Source organism: Myotis daubentonii, chromosome 4 (genome assembly GCF_963259705.1).
Source record: "Myotis daubentonii chromosome 4, mMyoDau2.1, whole genome shotgun sequence".
Classification (NCBI taxonomy): domain Eukaryota; kingdom Metazoa; phylum Chordata; class Mammalia; order Chiroptera; family Vespertilionidae; genus Myotis; species Myotis daubentonii.
Window position 1 is genome coordinate 90632531 of NC_081843.1, and position 26213 is coordinate 90658743.

Sequence of the window (26213 nt, forward strand, 5' to 3'; positions counted from 1 at the left end):
CTCCCCAATTTTCTCGGGGGAATGTTTCTGAATACTAGAGACATGGAAAAAAAAAGACATATTCTCCTTTTCTCTCTCCTTATGTAGGGATTTCACAATGTAACTCTAGGGGCCCTGCCGAATTCTTTGTCTGAGTGATCAACAAGAGGCAAATGTGAGTGCTTTAAGATCAACAAGTGGTCTTAGTCAAATCTACCAAAAAAAGAAGTTGATTGAAACCCTCTACTTTAGGCCCTAAAAAAAAAGAGAGGAGGAGGGTGCAGATTGGTTTGCCTCAGTGGATAGAGCATTGGTCTGGGGATTCAAGGGCCTGAGGTTCGATCCTAGCTGAGAGAGAGAGAGAGAGAGAGAGAGAGAGAGAGAGAGAGAGAGAGAGAGAGAGAAAGAGAGAGCCGCTTGGCGCTCTTGGCACCTTGATTTCAGACTTCCAGCCTCCATAACCATGAGACAACAAATGTCTGTAGTTCTTAGCCACCAGTTTATGGACCTTTATTATGACAACCCTAGGAATTAATATGCACATTAATAAAATAAAACTCAAAATGAGGGTCAAATCATCCTCCTAGTGTCAAGCACTAAGAAGGGGGCTGTGCAGTGCTGTGAAGGACAATGCCAGAAGGTCTCTCCTGGTCAGAAGACTCACAGACACCTCCCTGAGGAAGCCACACTTGTCTCTGGATGACCTGTCCCCCTCCACACTGTGAAAGTGGGTCAGCAGGTGTCATTCTCCATCTGAAAATCCAGGACTTGACTTGACATGGCGGGGGCGCAGGGGAGGCAGTCAGATTCACTCATCAGCAAAAATCTTCCCAGAAGCAATCTGCTCGGTGATAAGATCTGTAAATACATCACTGCTGAGATTAAGGCATCCCCTCAAAATCTCATCAGGAAGCAAGTGATGCAAATGGAGCTAATAAAGATGAAATGCAATCTTAAAACCTAACGCATGGTACTGTAATTGCAGCAGCCGTTGGTGAATGATGGCAATAGTTTAAAAGAAGTGGGAGGGAGGTGTGCTCTTTCAGCCCTGTTGAGGGGATGGATGCTGGGATTTCAAATGTCCCCTCCCAGGTCTTTTTCTGAAAATAGCCCCAGAGTTGAAAAGGACACTGTATCTTGCTACCACAGCACATTAGAAACATCCCTTAAGAATATCCAGCCCTCCTTGCTCCAATTTTATGCTCACTAAGCAACCTTCTGAGTTATAATTTGCTGTTCTGACTAGGTGACTTTTTTCTAGGCCCTGAGCCAGGACTATTCTCAGAACCAGGGTTCAGGCTGCAAAGATACAGAGCCGATGGGGCCAGCACTCTGACACCAGGAAGGGCCATGTAAGCCAAAGGTGAGAAGTAAGGGCTGAGTCAATTATGAAGAGCAGTGAAGTCAGAGTATCACCTAGGACACAGAGGTCCAGGAAGCACAGCTGGCAGCCATGGGGAGGTTCAGCTGGTATTCCCCGGGCATGTGAAGGGGCCCATGGAGTCTGGGAAAGCAGGGGAGCAGCCCTAGGAGATGGGGAGGGCTGACAGGAGGCAAGGCCATTGTATTTGTCTAGAAGGCTGTGGCCCTATGGTTAGTGCTGTCTGTGGAGAGCTGCCAGGCTGCTTCCAGAAGACTCATGGATGTCTCCGCTGCCAGCCTCCTCCTTTGGTGCCAAGACTTCCGGTTCTAACACCGGCACAGTGCATTTCTTACAGTTTGGGTATGTTGCACAACCATTGATAATTGGGTGAAAAGTGAGACCAGTTTCAGGGTACTTTCCTCTGCCTGTGTTTTCTTTTCCATAAACCAAGCACCATTGATGTTGACAGTAAGTACAGTTGGTGGAAAGTATTTCATAAGTCAAAACTAATCAAGAACTATCCTGCAACACCCAGTGGAAACTCTGACTTATTGAAAATCTTGTCCAATGATAGATAAGGTAGTTGTGTCAATTAGCAACATGCTGAGTTCGAAATTTGTGGTCACAAACTTGGAAGCCCAAAAATTGAGGGTTCTAGTTCTATGATGGACATCCATTGAATTTAAACTTCTTTCAGACCAATTTATGTAGCCCCTTCCACCCACTTCATTCACCCACATCTTCTTCCTTCATGGTGTCAAAGAAGAGGGGCAGTTTTGTCTGTGGCTGTTCTGTGTCTTGCTGGCGTACATGGAAGAGTATCTGATCCCATGTGTGCCTTCTGCAGCAAGGACAGACGTGTCCAGAGCTGCTCCCACCCAACTGAGTCTCCCTCTTCAGAGCTCCCATAGCCTCTGCTGCTCCCGCTTGACCTACATGCTCTCCTCTCGATACAGGCCATTCTCCATCAGCACCTGTGTCTCCCTGGGGTGGGGTATATTGTTGGTGAACTTTCAGGTGCTCCGCTGTGCCAATATGAGGTCTTAAGAGCTGATTGGGTGATGGTGTGACTTCCCTGTTCAATGGTGGTTGCCCACATTGATAAAGGACCCCTCCATCTCTCTATGGGTTCTCTGTCTCCCATCTCCACGGAGGCTTCTCCTTCAGAAGGTGCCCCATTCAGGTCTGGTTCCCTTTGTTTAGTCCCTTCCAATCTGTCATCAGTCCTGGAGGACTCCTGCCCTCTCTCCGTGAAGGGCAACTGCTCTTGCCCCTTCCACACTCCTCCCTTTTACGGCTTATAGTGTAGCCTTTATTAAAAACCAACATTGGGCATTCAAAGACCAAAATGCATGGATATGTGAATAAACACATAATATGTTTCCCTCTCCTGACAATCTCTTGCATTTAACACTAGAGCCCTCAAGACCATTGGGGATACAAAGCCAAGAATGTAAATGTGTCCTTCATTCCTGAGGCACTGAGCCTCAGCATTCAGGTTAATGTAGAAGAGTTACTGGGTGAAAGGGAATGACAAGAACAAAACTTTATCAGGGTCTGAGGGTGGAAGCCCATGTTTGACAAGAATGAGGAATGGGGTTCAGGAAGATGTGGGCTTTATTCCTCAGGACAGGAGCTGGTGGGACGCCAGAATGTCTGAGCCAGAGATGGACAGACTGGAGCTGCTGCTGCTGCTGCTGGCATCACACCCATCCTCCACCTATTTGCCCCCCTCCCCAGGATGAGAAAAGGGGAGACTTAAAGAGAGTCCCCTAGGCAGGCTGGCTGCCACTGCCTCTCTCAGCCCAGAAATGCAACACCACCACCTCAGTCCCCTTCTTCTTCCCCCTTCCCCCGCCATGTGGACACAGAAGGACCACCCCTTAGCCTACACTTCCCTTTCATTTATTCCTTATTCCTTTGTGATATGCCCCCCAACTGACTGTAACAGCAGTGAGGAGACCAGATCCTCACACCCTGTGCTTTAAACCAAGATTCCCAGCAAGAGCAAACTCCTGACAGAAGGCCCCTTATCAGCCTCTCCCACTGCCTTACCCTTTGCATACTACTTCCAAAATACTGAGCTGCTATGTAGCTAAAAATATGGAGAAATTTTTATAGAGAAACAGAGAGGTGATTGGACAGTTCAATTTGAAATAATGAGACCACCAGAGCACTTTGCTGATCAAGACTAATGCAATCTCAATGGCCAGGAAGGTATTATGCTTGATAAAATGGCAGGGAGGAAAATGGCTTAGTGTTGTCCTCTCAGAGCCCACAGCAATCACCATGATGGGCTCACCCAGACCTCCGTAACCTAGGTGGACACTTTCTTAAATTAAAAGGTGACTGCTATGTGAAGAGTCACTTGGCAGCCATGTAGAACTCAGGTCTGGCTCTCTTGAATTATCTTCCCCTTTGGCTTGTGACCCATATATAGAAATTGGTGAAACGTGAGGAAATGCAAGATCAGCACTTCACGTTTATGTATGGATTTTTCACTGGGGGCTTAAAGAATCCATCCTGTGATGTGAGCATAAAACTCCATAATCTTGGAAAAACTGCCAGGTGCTCCATTTCCCTGGCCTCCCCCAGACCCTCAGCTACACATCTCTGGAATCCCAGTAAATGACAGAGTTTGCCGTGGTGAAGTCATAGCTATTGACTTCATTATTGTTCTATATTTACAACCTCGTGATTTATTCCTCCCATATTCATAGAAAGAATAAAGCCATTTCAATATCGCTATAAATTCTTTTGCCTGCATAGAGGGGCCTATAATCTCATCACTTCCATCTGTTCTTTCTCCCAAGATACTAACAAAATAATTTTCTGCCTTAAAGAAATAACTTCAGAGGAAATGAAAGCCCTGAGTAAACTCAAAAGCCTATTTAATTATTTTGTATTTTTGCCAGAAAGATCTCAAAGTTGTGCTTAGTTGGTTTCAGGGATAGTGAGCGGTTCTTAATCCTAACATCATAAAAGAGGGGGCGGATGCCTGCTAAGGACCCATGCATCTCCATCCCTCACCAAGCTCAGGAGTTCATTCTGCACCGGAGTTCCTAAGTCCTCCAATGAGGGGCAGTGGCATGTCAGCTACTTCAGGGAGCTCTGGAAGAAAGTAGGTTCAAGAGAGAGAAGAACCAATGAAAGCACAGAAAACTGAACCTCTCATCCCTGGAGCTCTCCACCCATAGACCAAGGAGATGTTCTGAGCAAGAGGGTAATCCAGAGTGTCCTCTTTTTTTTTCTTTTTAAAAAATAGCTTTATGGAGGTTTAGTTTGCATACAATAACTGCAAATTTTTTAATCCTCACCCAAGGATACATTTCACTGATCTTTGAGAGAGAGAGAGAGAGAGAGAGAGAGAGAGAGAGAGAGAGAGAAACATCCATGTGAGAGAGAAACATCGATTAGTTGCCTCCCATATGCACCCTGACCAGGATTGAATCGGCAACTTAGGTATGTGTCCTGACCTAGAATCAAACCACAACCATTTGGTATACCAGATGCACTCTAAACAACTGACCCACCCAGCCAGGGTTAAAATGTACATATTGTAAGCTTATAATTGGATGCTAGAATATGGACACACCCATGAAACTATCACCATAATCAAAATAATGAATATATCCATAATCCCATAGTTATTTTCTTATTGAGTTTATTGGGGTGACATTGGTTAACAAAAACATGCAGGATTCAAGTGTACAACTCACACCATCTGCACACAGCATCATGCACCCACCATCAAAAGCAAAGTCTCTTTCCTTCCCCATTTATCCCTTTTGCCCACTTCTACCTGCCCAACCCCGCTATCCCTCTGGCTATCACATACTGTTGTCTGTGTCCATGTGTGCCTTCACACTTCACCCTCAGTTCCTCAGCCAAGGGCATACAATCACCCAGATGCAGGAGTAATGAGGCAGGTCTTGGTAACTGTGCCTCAGTAGAAATTTAATGATTCTTCCAAACTCCAGCATGTGTTTGTGTCTTAATTAAAGTTGTTCCCATTTCTTATTTTCCTCTAACACGCTTATATTTCCTTTTCTATCTAACACATTGCCTGCATTTGCTTTTGTTCAGGAATATCTTAGTTCCACCCAGCCAGGTAGTTCAGTTGGTTGGGCATCATCCCATACACCAAAAGGGTTGTGGGTTCAATTCCTGCTCAGGGCACATACCTAGGTTGCAGGTTCGATCTCCAGTCAAGGTGCATACAAGAGGCAATCGATCCATGTTTCTCTTCTCTTCTCTTCTCTTCTCTTCTCTTCTCTTCTCTTCTCTTCTCTTCTCTTCTCTTCTCTTCTCTTCTCTTCTCTTCTCTTCTCTTCTCTTCTCTCTCTCTCTCTCTCTCTCTCTCTCTCTCTCTCTCTCTCTCTCCCTCTCTCTCTCATTGCAGTGATGTAAGGGGGTGTTCTCTTTATTTAGGATGTTCCTTTTTGAGCCAAACCAGAGATGACAACTTTCTCAGCTCCTATGGAGTCCCAATAGACAAAAATAAAATATTCTAAATCTGGTACATGTCTTCCTTACAGATGGTAGCGTTGATCCAGGATGGAATTGATCAGGATGGGTAAGAGCAGTACAAAAATAGACATACAAAAAGTGGAGAGCACTAACAGGAGACCAATATACAACTGCCACTCCACTTCATTCATGCAAGAGACAGCAGTGCACTCCAGGTGACAGGACAGCTGCACAGTTGCACGGGGCACCCCACTCCTCCTGCAACATGACTATTGCAGTTGCAGGGTCCCCCAGTTTTTAATAAACATTTCCAGAATAATTTGCATTTCCCTTTCACTTCATCACACAGAAAGACAGTCAAGTACACACAGCTGTCTCTTCAATGTAGAGAGGTGGCTCACACCTGGGGAAAGCAACACACCCCAAGGAAGTCCCTCACCCTGATTATTGATAGGTGATTGCCAAGTTTTCTGTCTTCAGAATAGATCAATTTCAGTTGACTCATGGGCATGCCTTTTCTGACAAATCTGTTTTTATTATAAAATAAGCCTTCGGCAGGAGAGAATGTCACATTATTGGCCTGAACACTTATAGTTTCCAAAAGTGTTTCTTCAGTGACCAAAAGTTTCTCCCCTTTCTTTTCCTATCTTCCTCCCTCTCTTTTCTTATAAGCATAATAAAGTGTTTTACAACTTTCTGTTGCTTGGTTGGGAGGAAAACATGGCCCATTTACCAAGTTGATTTCTTCCAAGGTTGTACAATTTCTTTTTGTTTATGAACAATTTTTGTCCACAAGGATGGCAGCAAATATTGGTTACAATGTAATCAGATGGATAGAGCCAGGGGTAGAAAAATAAATCCTTTGAATTATCATCACAGCTTCCTCATAGGCCTTGTGATTGGGAGCAATTTGTGAGTGTGTCATGGCTAAAGGTCAAACTAATCTGTAGTAAAGAAAAATAAATGGAAAATTCAGCAACTACATCTCTGCATTATTGTCGCTTCCCCAATCTAACTGTGGAAATAAATGACTTCTCCCCAAGTACACAGAGTCTTCCCTTGTTGAATGAATGTTGACTGATTTCACTACATACGGTGTATTAGTCAGCTCAGGCAGCCATAACAAATACCACAGACTGGATGACAGAAAGAACAGACATTTAGTTCTCACAAATCCAAAGGCTGAAAAGACCAAGGTCAGGGACCACCAGGGTGGAGTGGGGTCAGGGCCCTCTTCTTGGCTTGTACACAGCTGCCTCCCATGACCTCACATAGCCTTTCCATGGTGTATGCTTGTGGAGAGGGACACTGCTTTCTCTTCTCTTCTTGTAAGGCCACCAATCCCATAGATTAGGACCCCACCCTTATGACTTCATTTAAACTTAATTATCTCCTAAAAGCCTTATCTCAAATATATTGACAGAGGGGTTAGAGCTTCAACCTATAAACTTTGGGGGAACACAATTCAGTTTATAGCATATGGCCACTCTGTAAAATAACGTCCAGAGCTTTGAAGGCAATAGCTTAAAAAATGTATGTCATATATATATATATATATTTATATGACACATGTTATATATAATATATTATGTATTATATATAATATATTTATAATTTATATGTATATATTATACATACATGTATGCAAATGATATAGATATAGATAATATAGCCATATAGATATAGATATATAGATACAGAGAACATAGTTATAGATATAAAGAATATAGCTATAGATGTTTTAAATGTAGATATATGACAAGAAGGTTAAAAAAAAACAAAAACATGAAAAGCCATGGGGATTTCATGAAGGATGAGTTGGCATCATTGTAGCAAACAGAAGAAGGCATTGAGCCTTCTAAATGGCTCTCAGGGAATCAATAGGATTTCAAGAGGCAGGACTGAGGTGGGGTGGAGGTGAGCATCCAGGTGCTGGTCAAGGGACCCAGGTGGATGAGAACATACCCAGGTGTGAAAGGAAGTGCAGAGTCACTGTGAGTTAAGTCCTGAGATCAGATGGGTGGAAGCATTAGTGCTCTTGAGTTCAAAGCTAAGGATTTGAGGAACAACCATTTCAATGTAGAGAATTATCACAATCCTGGGGAAGGGACCATATGTGGTCAAAGGGGTGCTTTGAGGTCATGGGTCTGCCAGATGTCAGGAGAATGGGCTGGAATGGGGAACCTCAGAACTACTCTAACAACCAGGTAAGAGGGAGGAGGTGGGCAAAGGCAAGGGTGACGTGGACAAACACTTTCATTGATATATCTTTATGTTTGAGCTCAGAACTCACATTTCACACCAAGGTGGTGTCTGATTCATAATAAAAACATGTTTTTCATGCATTGAACTGCAGATCCATTCCAAAATCCTTCTGAAACTGATCACGTGAGTTGAGAAGAGCAAACAGAAATATAACTTAAGTATCTGAAGTTTTTCTTTGTGCTAAAAATCAGAGGTAATTAAATATTTAGTTGTAGCCAATCCATGAAATGGATTTTTGGACCAAATAAATGAAAAGTTATGAATCTACACAAAATAAATATCATTTGCTGTACTAATCAAAATGAGTGGCTGTTCAGGGAATGCTAAATGCTAAGTATAGCTACGAATGTACTATGATATACTACTGTTTTCCCATCAAAAGTGAAAGAGTAAGAAGAGTTTTTACTCCTGTAATCACAATGTTTATAAAAGCCATGTTATAATCTTCTTAAATGTAGTAGGTAGGTAGATAGGCATGAGCAGAGGAGGAACGATAGGCCAGGTGCAGAGGGTCACCAGAGTGGAGACCCCCAGGTGCCTAGCCACAGGCAAAACTACAAGCCCTTGCATGATCACTCCCATAAGCATTAACCCCAGCAGGTGACATCTAGGCCTCAGCTGTCTTTCAGCTCCAGGCCCAGAAAAGCAGCAAAATCAGGCAGAGAGACACCATGGCTGGCATCAGGACCAGCTTCCATGATGCCTGGTGCCAGCCAACCCATGGAATGACACTGAGGGGGCACAATTGGAAAGCTTATGACTATTCTATTGAGATCTTCCCCTGAGACCTCCAGATAAAAGCCCTAAGACACAGGCCTGTGAATGCTCTTCCTCTCTTTTTCTGGAGCACGCCCACGATTTTCCTCCCTCTTTTGTCTCTCAAGGTGCTTATCTACCTCTCTCCTAGCTCCAAGGACCCTTCTTTTGCTTCTGTAACTCGTTTCCTGAGCCCATTTCTTTTACAGCTCACTGCTTCTACCTCTGTGACTTTCTAAATGAACTTTTCCCTTGCAATTTGAATCTTGGCTCTGAATTCTTTCTTAGCCAGAACTCAAGTACTGAGATTTCTGAATGGAAGACACACCTGGTGCTATTTTACTGCCAACATTAAATATTTCACAGTTCACCACAATAGAAACGAAAATAAAAATAGAAGTGCTTTCTCGGGACTTTTGGTATATATCAAAAGCTATTATTCAGATATAACTTCTACTGAAATTTTAGAAACACACAAGCTGGTTAAGAACGAGAGACCCCTACAATAATGGCAGCTTGATTGTTCATCCTGCCACATGCAGAGTAAATAAAGCAGACCACTATTATGAAGTTTTGTTTCATAATAAGGAGGGAATAGTCAGTGGAAGGGAAATTGATTTTTGCTAAGTTGAAAACAAAACCAATTTTATCAGTTAAGACATGTGCTCATTAAAGTGTTTACAGAGCTGGTGCAAATGATTTAGAGAGAAACACTGAACTCCAAAAGTAAAAAAAAAGAAAAGAAAAGAAAAAGAACAGCAATGCCTAGCCTTGTTAATGCATTCCTGGGAAAGTGAAACATCATTCCTTTTCTGCCATGGATGGAAAATGCTACAGATGTGGAAAAATCTAGCGGATCATCGCAAGTAACAATAATGGGGACCAGTGATATCATTTGAGGCCACCATGTAGATACATCTCAGGTAATATTAAATAGAGACACTTCCCTTGGAGCATGGTGAGCAATTGGGAAGAGAAAAAAAAGCTGTGTGTGAGCCACTTCTTTTTTAAATTGGAAATGAAATTAGCTTTATGAAGGCATCCAATGAAGGTAGAACTATCTTCCCTCAAAATCAGATTACCTAATCCAATAAGTGGCACACTATCAAAGAAAAAATTAAAATGGGTTTCTAATTATAGAAAGTAAACATCTGAGCACATGTGAGAAGTCCCAACATACAGTCAACTTTCTTCAGGAGAAGCCCTGTCACCTGGGTTCACCTGACTGACACCCTGTCCTCCCTGATCCCTCACTCAGCCTTGGCCAGGACTGGGCGAGAAGCACTGAGAGCTGCCTCCCAGGAGGACTTCCACTCTTCCTATGAAACAAACTTGTTCTTCTCCTCTGTAGTTTCTGTCTCGCCAGCTCTCTGGCACAGTAGGGAGCCCATTAATGTGCTATCAGTACTCATGAATATTTCCAAACAGCACTGCAAGGGAGGACTTTAAATCACTAGGGCATAATCCTGGGAGAGGAAATGTGTCAATGAATAACCAACACACACACACACACACACACACACACACACACACAATGTTCAATGGAGAGTATTGTTCCATTATTCACACTTCGTTACTGTGACTCCCAATCCTCAGGACTGGTTCACATTTTCTGAGAAAAAAAAGGCTACCCCCCGACCCCTGTGAGAATTGTAAGTAAGAGAGCAAAGGGACTGGAATCACCCTGAAGAGTAGAGGCTCCCAGGCAGGGGACTGCTGGAGCTGACTCAGCAGATGTGAGCAGATGTGAGAAGGAACACAGCATGCCAATCAAAAGGGAGGTGGGACAGAAGGCTGAGGGAAAGAGACCCAGAGAGAAGCCAGTCCCACCAATGAAGGCCCTGGCAGGTTGTTTGGCCTTCCACCCCAGTGGTGAGAGGATCCTTAGTGTAAAATGGGTGCTAAGCCTGGCACTATTAAACCACTCAGCTCAACTAGCTTTGGACCCCACCACCTGTGGACAGAAAGTGTGTTGATCTCACCAAGTCAAACTACCCATGTACTGGGCCAGCTGGGCCAGAGTTTTCACCGTGAATTAAACAAATCAGCCTGCTGGTTTTATACATCAGTCCTACTAGCTTGGCTAATGTGAGTCTACCCCTAAAAATTAGAACCACTCTCAGTGTGGCTGACCAAGCCATCTGATTGATCCTGCAAGGTTTCTTGGGAGACTGGCTGAGAGAAAGGCCAGTCAACCATATCCCCACATGGCTGCAGGGACAGGACCAGGGTGATTTCTCCTTGAGACATCTACCATAATTCTGCTCTCAGGTTTCAGACAAGAAGATATATAATAAACAGAACCTCCACCCTCCCTACTGAGCTTCTCCCCACCAATTGAAATACCCTCAACCATAATTTCACCAGAAAGCTCAAGACTCTAGAGATGCCATTCTGGGGGTGTATTCAAAGATTTAGGAGATGTCTCAAAGGTTGAACTACCTGCCTCAACCTATCCCTGCAGGAACAGGCTTCTACCAAATGGCCAAATCACAGCCTTGCAGCATCCCAATAAGAGACAGGTCTAAGATTATCATGTACACAAATCATTGCATTCTTCAGAAGATACAGGCCCAAGAGCATTCATCTGGGAGATTTAGACACTTTAGTATTTGAGATTGGTGTAGAGACCTGGGATCAGAGAAAATTTGGGGGGAGGGCTAAAAATGATATTCTGATTTAATAAAGCATGCCACATGTCAATCAGAATATGGAGAAATAGGCAAGCAGGTAGGAGTATACATTTTTGCCAACTCTGAAAAGACAACTTAGTAATATTGCTTAAACAATTAAAGTCATGTGCCTTTTGACCAACTCATTCTAGCTCTAAGAATTTTTTGGAGACATTTTCAAGGTTTACAGAGAAATATATCACTTTAGCAATGTTTATAATAAGGAAAAATACAAACTGGAAACCACAAAAATATGCAATAATTAAATATGTTTTGCCACATCTGTACAATGCAACTTTATACAACTTTTGAAAAGGGTAAGAAATGTCCTATGTTCTGGCATAAAAAGCTATCCCAAGGATATTACCTGACCAAGTGCAAGTTTCACAAACTGTGTGCATATTACATGTGTGCTTGTACAACTGTGCAATGTTCTGGTTTGAGGCACTATCTAAAGAGGTTGTTCTGAGGGATGTTACTGCAGGACACCCTGTGACCTTGGGCATGTGCAGATCATCAGCATGCAGCTGCATGCAGCAAGGACTCCTGAACTAATGTACATGAAGCATGCAAAACAATGCCTGGCACACAGTAGGCATGATATGAGTGCTTGCAATTTTCAATTATTACTATTAGAAAACATTTTACTATGAGTTTGAACTGCTATTATGACAAAAAAAAATAATGTAAGACTCAACCATATTTGAGCAATCTTAGTAGGGCCTGTGGCCATACCCTTCCTGCACAGTGTGTCTCTGCCAAGAGACTTCAGCTGGCATACCCTTTAGCATGAGGGTTCAACCTAGAAGCATAGATATTCTGCTGCTGGGATGAGATTACAACAGAATATCCCTTCTGACTGCAACAGCTTTTTCTCCCCCTCTTGCTCTTCTTCCTCCTTGCAACAATCTAATTCATCACCTATGGTCCAAAAGGGCTTGTCCCAGGTCACTCCTGGCTCTGGAAGGGAGGCAGCTGCAGCAGCTGGGGTGGGCCAGCAGCCTCTCTCCTCTCTGTCACCACCAGAGTCCCCACATGAGAGTTTTTACAATCTCAATTACCTTGGTGTTCTTTCAAAAAATAAAAATACCAAGACTCCAGTTAGTAATATAATTTTTAACTAGAAAAATGATGAGGTGGGCACTGGTTAGTTACATCAAATCCTGCAATACAAGAGGCCTGTGGTCCCCCTGAGGAAGACGGGAGATTTGGGGATAGGTCTCCAAAAGGAAGTGCCCCTTTGCCTGATGTGTGATCACCACAGAGAAATCACAACCCCAGACTTGGGTTTAAGCTAAAAACTCCAAACCAAGACAACTACAGACTCAGAGGCAGTGGGGAAGGGTTAGGGGTAATTTCACAGACTTTCAAGATGGTATCCAAAAAGGCAAGCAGGAGCTGCCCCGATCCTGCAGGCGCCAGGCCAGCCAAGGCCAGTGCCAGCAGCCTCCCCACCCCCACCCCCATCACCCCACCAGTGACCCCACAGATCAGCCCTGATCTCCGGCCAGGCCTAGAGACCCTACCCATGCACGAATTTCATGCATCAGGCCTCTAGTAATGATAATAATAACAGGCACGCTAAATTTGAAAGCACTTCATAGCTTTCAGAGGGCTTTTGAATGCATTAGCTGTTTTCTTTCTCGTCTCCAATGACCCTGAAAATACACAGGTAATCACTACTGTTGCCACATCTTTAAAAGTTCCTGTGATTTTAAAACAAGATTCCAGGGTGCAGGATAAAGGAAACTTTATCAGCGCATTGAAGATTTATACAATCCACTCACTGGATTACTCCAGGAGGGGTAGGCACCATCTTTGTGGCAAGGGCCCTGAGTGCAGGGATGGTGATCTGGCTTCCCACTCCTGCTGTCCACAACAGTCATGGGTGCTCAGTAAACAAATGGGTAGCAATTGCAATGTGAGCCCCTATGGGTTCAGGATGCCAGGAAGAGAGTGACCTTCTAAGGCTGTGTCACAATCTTATTTATTTTCCTTCTCACTGGAATTTTAATCAGTCTGAGCATCAGTTAATGACTCTTTCGTATCCATTTGATTAAAATACAAAGTCACTGAGGCAGCAGTAAATTGGATTTTTTTCCCTTGGCCCTTAATGCACTGCAGTAATGAAATCTATGACTTCCAACCTCTGCTAGGGAAGAGCCAACATGTGCAGTATGAGAGCCAGGAAGGCTCATTTGTCTCCTGGCTGATTTCCCTTCCCAAGGAAGGCCCTCCAGGAGCCCTGCATCAATGGAATGGGGCACCTGTGCTGGTGCAGCTGAAGATTGAATGTCAAGTGCAATACAACTTCATTCCTTTAAAGCAGCTGCAGCTTTTATTACTTAAATGAAATCATATCCCACATACTAATTGAATAAACTCATTTAAGCTTACACAAAGTCCTTCTTGGAAAAGGATGCATTACTATCCCACTGGCCTGTGCACTGAACAATTTCCATCTACAACCCAAGGGAGAAAGAGGAGTCAAGATTAAAAATAAGGCAAAGCTACTCCAGTTCACATTCTGATTAAACTTTACAGAGTCAGATTATCACAAAATCAGGTCATAAAAATGAAATAGCAAAGTGAGCATCCCCACTGCCCTTGTTTAAGCCTTTTTAATGATCCTCTCTTGTCCCTTCTTGTATCTCATTGCCTCAGTTCCCAAGATCACCAACCCTAGGCAAAGACTCTTTTCAGAGCTCAGTACTAGTCCTACCAATGGGGTGGTCTAGAGTAGTTGCTTCCAGGTGAGCAGAAGAACTTGTGGTCCACCATTCACTCCCTATTTTTTCTTTCAAGGAGAAAAAAAAAACAGGAACAAACTGTTGAAGTAGACTACTTCTTAGAAACATGAAACACCTTATTATTTCTTTTATAAAAGGACTAGGGGCCCGGTGCACGAAATTCGTGCATTGGGTGTGTGGGGGGGGGGGAGTGTCCCTCAGCCCAGCCTGCCCCCTCTCACATACTGGGAGCCCTCAGGCGTTGACCCCCATCACCTTCCAATCGCAGGATCAGCCCCTTGCCCAGCCTGACGCCTGGGCCAGAGGCGTCAGGCCTGGGCAGGGGACCCTCATTTCCCCCCATCACTGGTTCTGCCCCCAGCCCAGGCCTGATGCCTCTGGCCCAGGCGTCAGGCCTGGGCAGGGGACTCCCAGGCCCCTCCGATTGCTGGCTCTGCCCCTTGCCCAGGCCTGACGCCTCGGCCAGAGGAGTTGACCCTCATCACCCTCCAATCACCAATCACCGGATCGGCCCCTTGACCAGGCCTGAGGCCTCCGGCAGAGGTGTCAGGCCTGGGCAGGGGACCCCCAGCTCCCCGCGGTTGCAGGCTCCACCCCTGGCGTCCGGCCCGGGCAGCGGGGACCCGCAGCTGCAGCGGCCCCGCGATCGTGGGCTTCGCTTTAGGCCCAGGCAAGGGACCCCTAGCTCCTGGGACTGCCAGCTTCGACCATGCCCAGCTCCCATCGCTGGCTCCACCCCTACTTCCTGCTATCACTGGCCAGGGCGGAAAAGGCACCTGATTCTCCGATCATGGCTGGGGGGCAGGGCAAAGGCGGCCCCAGGGCCGCCTTTGCCCTGCCCCCCAGCTCTTAGCTCCCCCCTGGGTTTCTGATCACTGTCAGTGGCAGGGGACTTCTTCCTGCTTTCCCTTTCGCCTCCCTGCATTGTGCTTACATATGCAAATTAACCGCCATCTTGTTGGCAGTTAACTGCCAATCTTAGTTGGCAGTTAATTTGCATATAGCCCTGATTAGCCAATGAAAAGGGTATCGCCGTACGCCAATTACCATTTTTCTCTTTTATTAGTGTAGACTAGAGGCCCAGTGCATGAAATTCATGCACAGGGGCATTCCCCTCAGCCCACCCTGCACCATCTGCACTCCAGGACCCCTTGGGGGATGTCCAACTGCCATTTTAGGCCTGATCCCCCTGCCAGCCTGGTTGCCCCCAACTGCCTCCCTGCCATCCTGGTCACCCCTCAGGGCGCCCCACTGGCCTGGTTGCCCCACGTAACCTGCTGTTCACTCATTTGTTAGTCCCTCACTAATCCCCTGCTGGCCTGGTTGCCCCACACAACCTGCTTGTTCAGTCATTTTGTCGTTCCTCACTAACCTCCCTGCTGGCCTGGTCACCCCATGCAGCCTACTGTTCAGTCGTTTGGTCGTCCCTCACTAACCCCTCTGCCAGCCTGGTCATAGGCAGCCATCTTGTGAGGGTGTGAGGGTTAATTTGCATATTACCTGTTTATTATATAGGATAATGTGAACCTATACACTTGATTTTATATTTATTCATTCAACAAAAATGTATTGTTTTCTTTTATATATCAGGCACTGAAAATATAGCCATAAAAAAAATAGACAAAAACCTATGTCCTCACAGACATTTCCATTGTATTATAAAACTATGTCCTATAATCTTAAAAACAACCCAGTAGTTTTACTGCACTTATGTAGTAAGTAGATCCTTGGGATGAATAACACACAACATCCTCTCAATTCCTGCAACTTCAGTACCACTGAGGTGGACAGCTCCACTCACACTTGCAAGTGCTTCCAGGCCAAGCACGGCCAAGTGTCTCTCCACATCCCCAAGTTGCACAATGCTGCGGAACTATATGCAAACATAATCTGGAAGTGGGGAAAGCAGGGCACCAGGACAACCGTTTGGAGATGGGAATCCATGGATAAATGTCCTAGCATCAACAACCTCCTGGGAGACAACTCTGAAGCATGGTTGCTTCCTTTGACTTTAATGATAAACTACTATTAATTTAACTTTATAATATAGTCTCCCCATGTTTTTGTTAACCCTTCAGTGTGTAGTATTGGCATTTAAGCTATTATAATCCCCCCCCCAAATCCAATATGAAAACTTAAGGATACATACACTATGGTTTAAATATGATTTTCTACTATTTTGTTGACCAAGGGGTGCCAAGGCATTTCATCAAACATTATTTAAATTGGGTAAGTGGAGGTGTTTTAGGGTGAGATTAACAATTGTATAGGCATATTAAGTAAAGCAGGTTGTCCTCCCCAATGTTGCTGGCCCTCATCCAATCACCTGAAGGCCTGAAGAGCACTGAGCAACTCAAGAAAAGTGAAAGACAGCAACAACTGCTGTAGGAGGTTGGCCATGGTGCCTGGTCCTGGGGGGCAGCGAGGCTTCTTAGCCTGAATTAATTCTCAACAAGCTGGGTTAAACATTCAATGTCTCCCCCAGTCTGTTATTTGACTGATATTTAGCCTTTGAAAGGAAATTAGCCAAGTTCCTATATCCATGTCATTGCAGGATCCCTAAACTTGTGAATGTTCAACAGTCACATGATGCGTAGCCTACCATCATATCCAGTCAGCATAGAAGTGCCAGCATAATGCACCAATCATGTCACTTGAATTTATTGTCCTTATCTGAATGAATTTCAAAATCATGTATTAGAAGTTGAAGTGAAATCTTCTAAAGTTTTTCATGTGTTAAAATTTTGTCAATCTGATGAAGCATAAATTTACATTTATTATCACAAAACATAGTGCTGCCAAAATCACCTTCCTGGGGCCACTAAACCACCTTCACTGCAGTGGCCTTGCTCAGCAGCATCCATGCTGGTCCTGCATCTGCTCTAATATCGTCAATGGAAAGAGAGCAAGTACCTTACACCCAAATGTTCACGGTAAGATGATCGCAGAGGCAATCTATCAAACTTAAAATCTGACCACCAAAATTAATAATGATCACATTTTTAACAAGATTCAAATTTATTCTTATATCCTAGCAATTTAGCCTATGATGGCAGAACTCAGCTGGCGGTTGAATTTTATCATTTGGCATGTTGTCATTTGGTACATCTCTGATTTAATGCCAGATTTTATTAGCCCTTAAACACTTGGCAGGGTAATAATAAGTAGGCCTTAATCACAGGTAAAAATAAAAGTCTATGAATTACTTTCCCTTCATCTATAGCAGCAAAGGTATGTCTTGTGTTTGGGGATGAGTGTACAGCTCATGAAGGTGTCTTAAGTCCACTTTCAGGCCATGGACCACATGCTGGGCAGCACTGCTGTCTAGTCCTTCCCAAGTAACAGGGCACACACCTGCCTTTTGTTGCGAGACCATTCTCCATGGGTCTTTCATGTTTCCAAATGCCCTGTGAGCAGACGCACTAACTGACCTTTATTGTAAGAATGCCCTTTCTTCTCAAGGATATTTGAATAGAGAATACATGTGCAAGTTCCAATCTGTAAATGAAATACATAACGGTGGTTCTCAACCAGGCATGATTTTGGCAATGTCTGGAGTCATTTTTGCTTGTCATAAGTGGGGTAGGGATGCTGATAGCGTTTGATGGTAGAGGCCTGAGATTCTGCCAAATATCTTACAATTCACAGAAACATCCCCAACAGTGAATAATTATTCATCCCAAAATGTTCCTGGTTCCTAGGTTGAGAAACCCTCTATACAAATAGTCTCTCCATCCAAAGCAAAGGGAAGGCTTGCTCCCTGCCCATTATGAAAATATTGAGGTCCCCTAAGCTTTAGTTACCTCAGGTCAAATACACCTAATGTGTACACAGGCATCCATCCAGTCCTGCCTGCTTCATGCCTTGAGAGTTGGGGACAACTCAAGAACTGCTGTGCTGCATTTAATGAACTCCTTTGTCTCTGAGCCAGGAGTGTTGTGTCTTCTACCAGCCTCAAAGAAACTGACAGGCGAACTTGTGAACTTTCCAATAGGGTAAAAACTCTCACTCTTCACAATCTTGACACCTTTCTAGGGACAACTGTTGCCCTTTGTATCCAATATGTTGATGTCTGAAATCTGAAATGCTTTGAATTGCTAGAAAAGTGATTGTAGAGCAGGCAAGCAGTCTGCAGGGTTAGTAGGAACAAGAGAAGAGCTTTGTGCCAGCATGCCTCCAGCCTGCCTGACATACTATTCGCCAGGGATGCAGAGAGTGGCCCAGGAGCAGGCCCTGGAGCAGGGAGGGACTGTGTTATAGCTCAACCCAAGGCTAGTATGCAGCCAGGCAAAGCTGTGGCTGTGGCTGCCAGGTGGGACTGTATTAGGCTGGGAGTCCATCAAAACAATTCAATAACTCATGTCGTATTACCGGTTTCAATTCATTTTTCCAACTGGCATCTGCTCCAATTTGAGCTGGGCAAAGGGAATTGGGCACAGCAAGCTCAGCATCCACACACCCAGCAGCAGCCCCTAGGGAGGGGTTCACACAGAAAGGAAGGTGGGAATGAGGAGGAAGAAAGCGACACTACATCTACATCCGAAGGTCAGGCACTGAAACTGCCTCCAAGCTAATCAATGCCCATCTATAATTTCCAGGACAATGGAACCAGAAGCTGTCACTTGGTGACCCGTCAGAGTCCTCACCTCTCGCTCACTGACTCCCAAGTGGACCACCACTGATGGACAGTCCTAAGCCTTAGACAAGGTATTGATGATCTCTCTTCCATTCCCACTCACTGGCCCTGACTGACCTGCCCAGAGTCAAGACCTTCTGCATTGGGGTTTGGGTTCAAGTGCAAGTTCCAATATGTAAATGAAATAAAATGTAAATCAAGTTCTATAATTATTATCTAGCCTTGCGGCTGGAAGAAAAGATAATAATTTGTGAATGTTTCAGTGTTTTGAGGCAACATACTACAGTCACACCTTGCCACTGGCTGAGGAAGATGGAAGGCAAGCCGAGAGTGGACAGGCACATTCCTGCCTCCTCTACCAACAGATGAGTGATCCTGCCAGCTCAGAATGAGACTGGCTCCTAGATTTTTCCTCATGAGGTGTCTGATTCTCAAAGCGTCTGCTCACCTCACTGCAGCTAAGGTTTGTATAACAGTCTGATGCGAACAAGAGTGCTTGGAGTTAAGGCCACTCAGGCCAGGAGGGCATATGCCTCCAGCAGCCCAGGGAGGGGGAGGTAGGCCCCCTGCTGATTCCAGTCTCAGAGGCAGTGTCCCTATAAAAAACAAATCTAAGAACTTAAAGCCTGTGTTTTGCCCTAAGACCTGATCTTTTTGGAAATTCATTCAACTTTGGAAAGTGCATTTTTTTTTTCTTCCACCTCTAGGCCACTTCTGTAAGAATATTTGTATTTCTGTTTCCTTTTGTTGAAACACAATTGATGTGTGTGCTTTTTAAATCCAAACTGTGCAAAAGATGGTTTCTGGCCCTTCCCTGAACACTGGGTCTCCCTTTCCTCTTGCCTGGCAATTACTATCACCAAGTTCTTATCTATCTAGGTCACTTCTGAAAACAAACCAAAAGAATCCACCATCTCCTGGGGATAGAGAGCGGGGGGAGGGAGAAAGAAACCCACCTTTTTGTGGGGTGCCCTCTGACAAGGAAATCACTAGCCACGTTGCATATCTAACTTCATCCTCAAACATAAACATAAGATGGACACCATTGTCTTACAGATAAGAAACCTGAGGCTTCTAACCTTTGATTGTATCTAACTACCAAAATCATGGAGCTTTCACTCCAGTAACAAAAGATCTGGAAATAACTGTGGTTTACATCCTTCTATGTCATTATACTTGTTCATAAATGAGATTCAGTTATCTGTTACTGCAGAACAAATGACCCCAAAGCTCAGTGGCTTAAAACAACAACAAATTGATTTTGTTCACTATTTTGCTGAGCAGAACTCAGCAGGGAAGCTTGGCCCTGCCTCACGTGGCATCATTTGCCATGACTCAATGGAATCCACTTCGAGATGGCACATCACAGAACTGGCAAGTTGGTGCTGGCTACTAAGTCCTCTCCATGTGGGTATCTCCACAAGGTGGCTTAAGCTTCCTTCCAGAATGGTGGCTGGGGTCCTAGACCAAGGGTCCCAAGAGGCAGAAAGTAGGAGTTACCCATTTCTTAGCCTGGGCCCACTGTGCTCTACTGTCCAAGCAACACAGAACCCACATTTAAGGGGCAGGGACATGGATCCCACCTCACAATGGTGGAGAATTTTGAAAATATGTTTCCAAGCTCCACAGTTACTCATTTTAAATATAATTAAAAATGCCATTCATTCTAGGCACCACACCTAATTAAGCCATGCTCAGATATCAGTAAAACCAGCCCAGAGTTTTGTATCAGAAGATAGATGCAAATTCTCCCAAAAGCCTGCCCTTGTGGCTTGCTATTCATCATAAGGAGGAAACCAAGCCTATAGAAAATAGTTTCTTTTTTGAAAAACAAGAAAAAAGGAGATTCATGTGCGGCTGTGGTCATGGCAGAGCTCACAGCTGCGACACATGTCCTAAGGCAGCTCTTCCCTCTTTCCTACACATGATTGATTATTCACAGCCGAACCTCCATCTGATCAGCCAAGGCCTCTGCTCTGCAGTGGGACACATGGCTCTCTGCTCATTTCTCCGTGGTCTCTGTCCTTTCTGGGCACAAGGGAGTTGCCTTTAAGTCTTCTGGCCTACTTGATCTCCTGTCTGATGCTTTATTAACAGTTCTCTGTTTTCTTGGAGCTCTTACACACAGCTCAGCCTTTTTACCACTTCTTAAAAACATCTAACATGAAATAATGTAAACTGTGAGAACTGAGTCAACTGTGAGAGGACACAGGCATCCCCCCATAGGGGGACTGCACAGGGCCAGACTGCCCACACCCAAAATGCTCTGACTCATTAAGTAAACATTCAATGACTAATTTGGAGAGTCATAAATGTTTTCATCTACCTGTCGCCCTGCAAAAGTAACATTTACCAACAGGTATGACTTTCACAGGATCACAGAATAATTATGCACAGATTGGCTGGAGGGAGCCCATGAAACCTTCAACCAGCTAAGCCTGAGTTACCCACAAGCATCCTCTGTTTAATCCCCCAGAGAAGGGAGGTTCTCACTTTCTCCCAGTCCAGGGGTGGGCAAACTTTTTGACTCGAGGGCCACAATGGGTTCTTAAACTGGACCAGAGGGCCGGAACAAAAGCATGGATGGAGTGTTAGTGTGAACTAATATAAATTCAAAGTAAACATCATTACATAAAAGGGTACGGTCTTTTTTTTTTTTAGTTTTATTCATTTCAAATGGGCCGAATCCGGCCCGCAGGCCATAGTTTGCCCACGGCTGTCCCAGTCACAGCCTTCTCACTCTGAATGCAGACATCTTATTCTTCACACATTCATTCACTCAACAATACACAAGCTCTTCTGAAGCATAGGTACCTATGACTTCCTGCACGTGTGTGCACACATACACAAAACAGTGATGGGCCATGGGGAGCTGTGCCCTTGCTTCTCCAGGTCAGGTTTGGACTCTGCAAATGCTGGGAGGTAGGAAGCTTCGGGGTCCAACAGAGAGAAAGGACAACTCAACAGAACTGAGCTAGGAGAATAAGAAAGTCTGAAAATTTGTTTCTTGATGTTTCCTGATCCCCAGCCTCTATGTTCAGTACACACCCAGCCCGTGTGCACAATTTAGCACTGCCCACACATGCATGTACTCCTATGTTCCTTTGAAGCACTGCTCTTAAAGAGTTTTTATTGTACACTATGACATGGTCTGAGCACTATGGAGGCGATGGAGAAATTCCAGACCTCCTATGTCTAGTGTGGGGCAGGGACTCAACGATGGCCATGAAGTAATTAAATAGTAGCCGATAAGCAGTTTCCAGGGCTGGGGCCAAATGATTCAGCCTCCCCTCATGCACCCCTTATCTCAGGCCTCCCAAGCTCCCGCCAGAATATCAGCTCAGCTCTTGGTTCCCCTCACTGGACTTTTTCACAAATAGCGCGCGCACACACACACACACATACACACATGCTCACATGCAGGCATGCATATGTGTGCACACACACATGAAAACATGCACACACAGGGACACATACGTCCATGCACTCACAAACACTCTAGGTGGCTGCACACACACACACACACACACACACACACACACACCAGCTCTGACTTTGAGCCTATTTCCCCTGCATATGAAATGTCCTTCCCTCAGACCTTGAAGCAAACCAACCTTCAAGGTGAAGGCAAGACCCTACCTCCCCCAGGATGGCATCCTCCTGAGATGGCACCGAATTCTTCCTTTCCTCATTCTCCTGCATAGGCTTTTACAGAATCTCATCACCAAAGTCAATCTCCCTCAGTACAGATGCCCTCTGCCCTCTTCCTTTCAGTGTTATTCATTCCCTGGGGAGGAGGGTGGTGCTCTTTCCAGCTTGGCAACCTCTCATGGTCCTTAGTAGAGAGCACCCCAAAAGGTGCTCCCACAGGCTGCTGCATTGCAAAGGCAAGGAGAGCTTGGACTACAGAAAACAGCAAAGTCTGGTTGCTCGAGGAGTCTCAGAGCTGCCTGCCCCCCAAGTCCTGGCCCAGGCAGCACTAACTCCTCTCTCTCTCACACACTTTCCCTACACCAGCAGTTCTCAACCTTTGTTGCAGCAGAGCATTCTCTCCAGCAGCCTGGTGAAGCTGTGAACCCTTGTGTGCAAGAATGTTGTTTTAAATTGCATAAAATAAACAAATATTACAAAGGACCCAATAATACTGAAATCCAGGTCTGAGTGGACTTGAGTGGGAGACCTTCCCCCCCAACCAACTGCAGAGCTGTGTTAGAGCCCATCCCCCTCCTCCACTCTTATCTCTTATCTCCAACCCCCTCCAGGTGGATCCTCACTCTGATAGAAAATACCCTGAGGTGGTGAGGTGCAGAGACAAAAGGCAGGATAGCTGTTTCTAAAAGGCTGTGGCTGCTGTTTCATACAGCTAGATCTGAATCATGATTTATGGTTTGCAGAGCTTGGGGGGAGGAGGGAGGGAGAGAGAGAGAGAGAGAGAGAGAGAGAGAGAGAGAGAGAGAGAGAGAAAGAACACTGTTCTCATGGACAAAGCACAAGAAATAGCCAAAGCTGGCGCATAATTGTTCCCACTGCAGTGATGTCTTTGAACGGAAATCTGTGGACTTTAGAAGTATTTTCTGTGCTTTTATTGTTGACTCCACCGGGCACTGTATACATAAAGCATTAGGACCAGCAGGGACATAAGTCATATGAATTCAAGGATCACACAAGCTCAGAGTAGAAAAAGAGCTTGGGTTTTTTTTTTTTTTTTCTTTTAACCAGTGGCAAAGCATAGGAAATGAAGTAATTTTTATATTAGATATGTGGGGTTTTTATACTGTGTCTATATCCTTTTAATGACAGTTGTCAGAAGTCACTTTTAAGAAAGTACTTTGAATAGACAATGTCTCACACATTTACTTTTCCTATTTTTTGTGAAAGTCAAATAAGATGTGAGGATAGGCACTGGGTGCTTTGGTCCCCGCCCCCCCTCCCCACCCCCTTATGCTGAGCAAATACAAGCTTTTTAAAAGCCTCTCTTTTCAGAAGTGGGAGGGGAGACCAGGGGTCTATTTGGAGACACCTGGCTTGGTTCCTGCCTTAGCGGCTCAGCTCCCTCCAGAAACACTGTATAGGGTATGGTAGACAGGAGGAGGACTCCCCCATGTTGTTCACATCCTGATCTCTGGGACCTGTGAGTATGGTAGGATACACAGCAAAAAAGAATTGAGGTGGCAGATGGAATTAAGGCTGCTCACCACCTGGCCTTAAAATTAGGAGGTCATCCTGGATCACCTGGGTAGTCTTGGCATCATCACAAGGATCCTTAAATATGCAAAAGGGAGGCAGAAAAGGGCTGGAGAGATGTGACCATGGAAAAAGGCACACAGAGGCCACGTGCTGGCTGTGAAGATGGGGGAAGGGGCCACAAGCCAAGGAGTGCAGGTGGCCTCTAGACATTGGAAAAGGCAAGAGATGGATTCTCCCCTGGAACCTGTAGAAAGGACACAGCCTTGTGATACCCACATCAGACATCCGGCCTCCAGAACTGTAAGATAATAAATTTGTATTGTTACGCTGTTAAATTTGTGGTAATTTGCTGCAGCAACCAAATTAATATAGAGCAGGCCTCTCAGTGCCATCATGGGGAACCGAATTCCAAAGTCCAGAACTTGCACCTACAGCCACTTGAACACTGTGTGACTTGAGCAGCTTGCTCAACCTCTCTGCATCCCCATTATTTCATTTTAAAGTGTGTGCAATCAAGCCTCCAGTAGGATTGTTAGTCCTACATGAAATTGGGCTAATCCTATCTAATAAAAGAGAAACATGGTAATTAGCCGTAACTTCGCTACCCTTCCCATTGGCTAATCAGGGAGATATGCAAATTAACTGCCAACCAAGATGGTGGCCGGCAGCCAGGCAGCTGAAACGAACATGAACATAAGGCTTGCTTGCTCCAGTGATGGATGAAGTCAAAGTTCCCTGCCTGCCGCAGCTCAGCTCTGAGCTCCGAATGAAACAATGTTGCAATTATAGAATCTAAACAAACCCCAGAAACCTGCTTTCAGCCAGCGCGGCCTCAGAGCTTAGAGAGGCCAGTGATGGCAACAGAGTTTCAATTATAGAATCTAAACAAACCCCAGGTACCTGCTTTCAGCCGGTAACGGCCTCAGAGCTGGAGCCTGCTCTCAGCTCCAGTGACAGCTATAGAAGGTAAATTAATCCCAGAATAAAAAAGAAAAAGAAAAAAGGAGAATAAAAAAATAAAAGAAAAAAGGAGAGGCTGAGAGCTTCAGTCGCCCACCAGCCTGAAAACAGCCCTCAGCCCCTCACCCAGACTGGCCAGGCACCCCAGTGGGGACCCCCACCTTGAAGGGGGTGTGACCAGCTGCAAACAGCCATCATCCTATCATCCAGGCTGGCCAGGCACCCAAGCGGGACCCCCACCCTCAAGGGGGTGTGACCAGCTGCAAACAGCCATCATCCCCTCATCCAGGCTGGCCAGGCACCCAAGCAGGACCCCCACCCTGAAGGGGGTGTGACCAGCTGCAAATAGCCATCATCCCCTCATCCAGGCTGGCCAGGCACCCAAGCGGGACCCCCACCCTGATCCGGGATGCCCTTCAGGGCAAACCAGCTGGCCCCCACCTGTGCACCAGGCTTCTATCCTATATAGTAAATGGGTAATATGGAAAATGACCCTAACAGCAGAAGGACTGGGAATGACTGATCACTATGACACACACTGACCACCAGTGGGCAGACGCTCAATGCAGAAGCTGCCCTCTGGTGGTCACGGTACTCTCACATGGGAGGAGCTCTGCTCAGCCACAAGCCAGGCTGATGGCTGCCAGTACAGTGGTGGTGTTGGGAGCCTCTCCTGCCTCCTCAGCAGCGCTAAGGATGTCCGACTGCAGTTTAGGCCTGCTCCCCGCTGGCAAGTGGACATCCCCCGAGGGCTGCCAGGCTGCCAGAGGGATGTCTGATTGCCAGCTTAGGCCCAATCCCCTGGGGAGCGGGCCTAAGCGAGCAGGTGGTCATCCCCTGAGGGGTCCCAGACTGCAAGAGGGCACAGGCCGGGCTGAGGGACCCCCCCATCCCCCCGAGTGCACAAATTTTTGTGCACCAGACCTCTAGTCTATTTATATAAAACCCTAATATGCAAATCTACCGAACAGCAGAATGACTGCTTGCTATGATGCACACTGACCACCAGGGGGCAGACACTTAATGCAGGATCTGCTGCCAGCCCATAGGCCCCGACCAGCGGTGGCAGCAGGGGGTGAGGCCAGCAAGTGGGCAGTGTCAGGCCAGCCAAGGCAGGTACAAGTGAGGGCCCCCAATTGCCCCACCGGTCACCCTACCTATCAGCCCTGATCGCC

At 45.5% G+C, this 26213-nt stretch overlaps 1 protein-coding gene across 1 annotated transcript in view; it reads right to left on the reverse strand.

The window, feature by feature from the left end:
* Positions 1-5719: 5719 nt before the first annotated feature.
* MED10 (mediator complex subunit 10) overlaps positions 5720-26213 on the reverse strand; it is a 57295-nt gene continuing 36801 nt past the window's right edge. Inside the window, exon 4 of the mRNA XM_059694674.1 lies at positions 5720-5819. Coding sequence (XP_059550657.1) covers positions 5766-5819 — 54 coding nt within the window. The 3' untranslated portion in view covers positions 5720-5765. The remainder of the gene's footprint in view (positions 5820-26213) is intronic.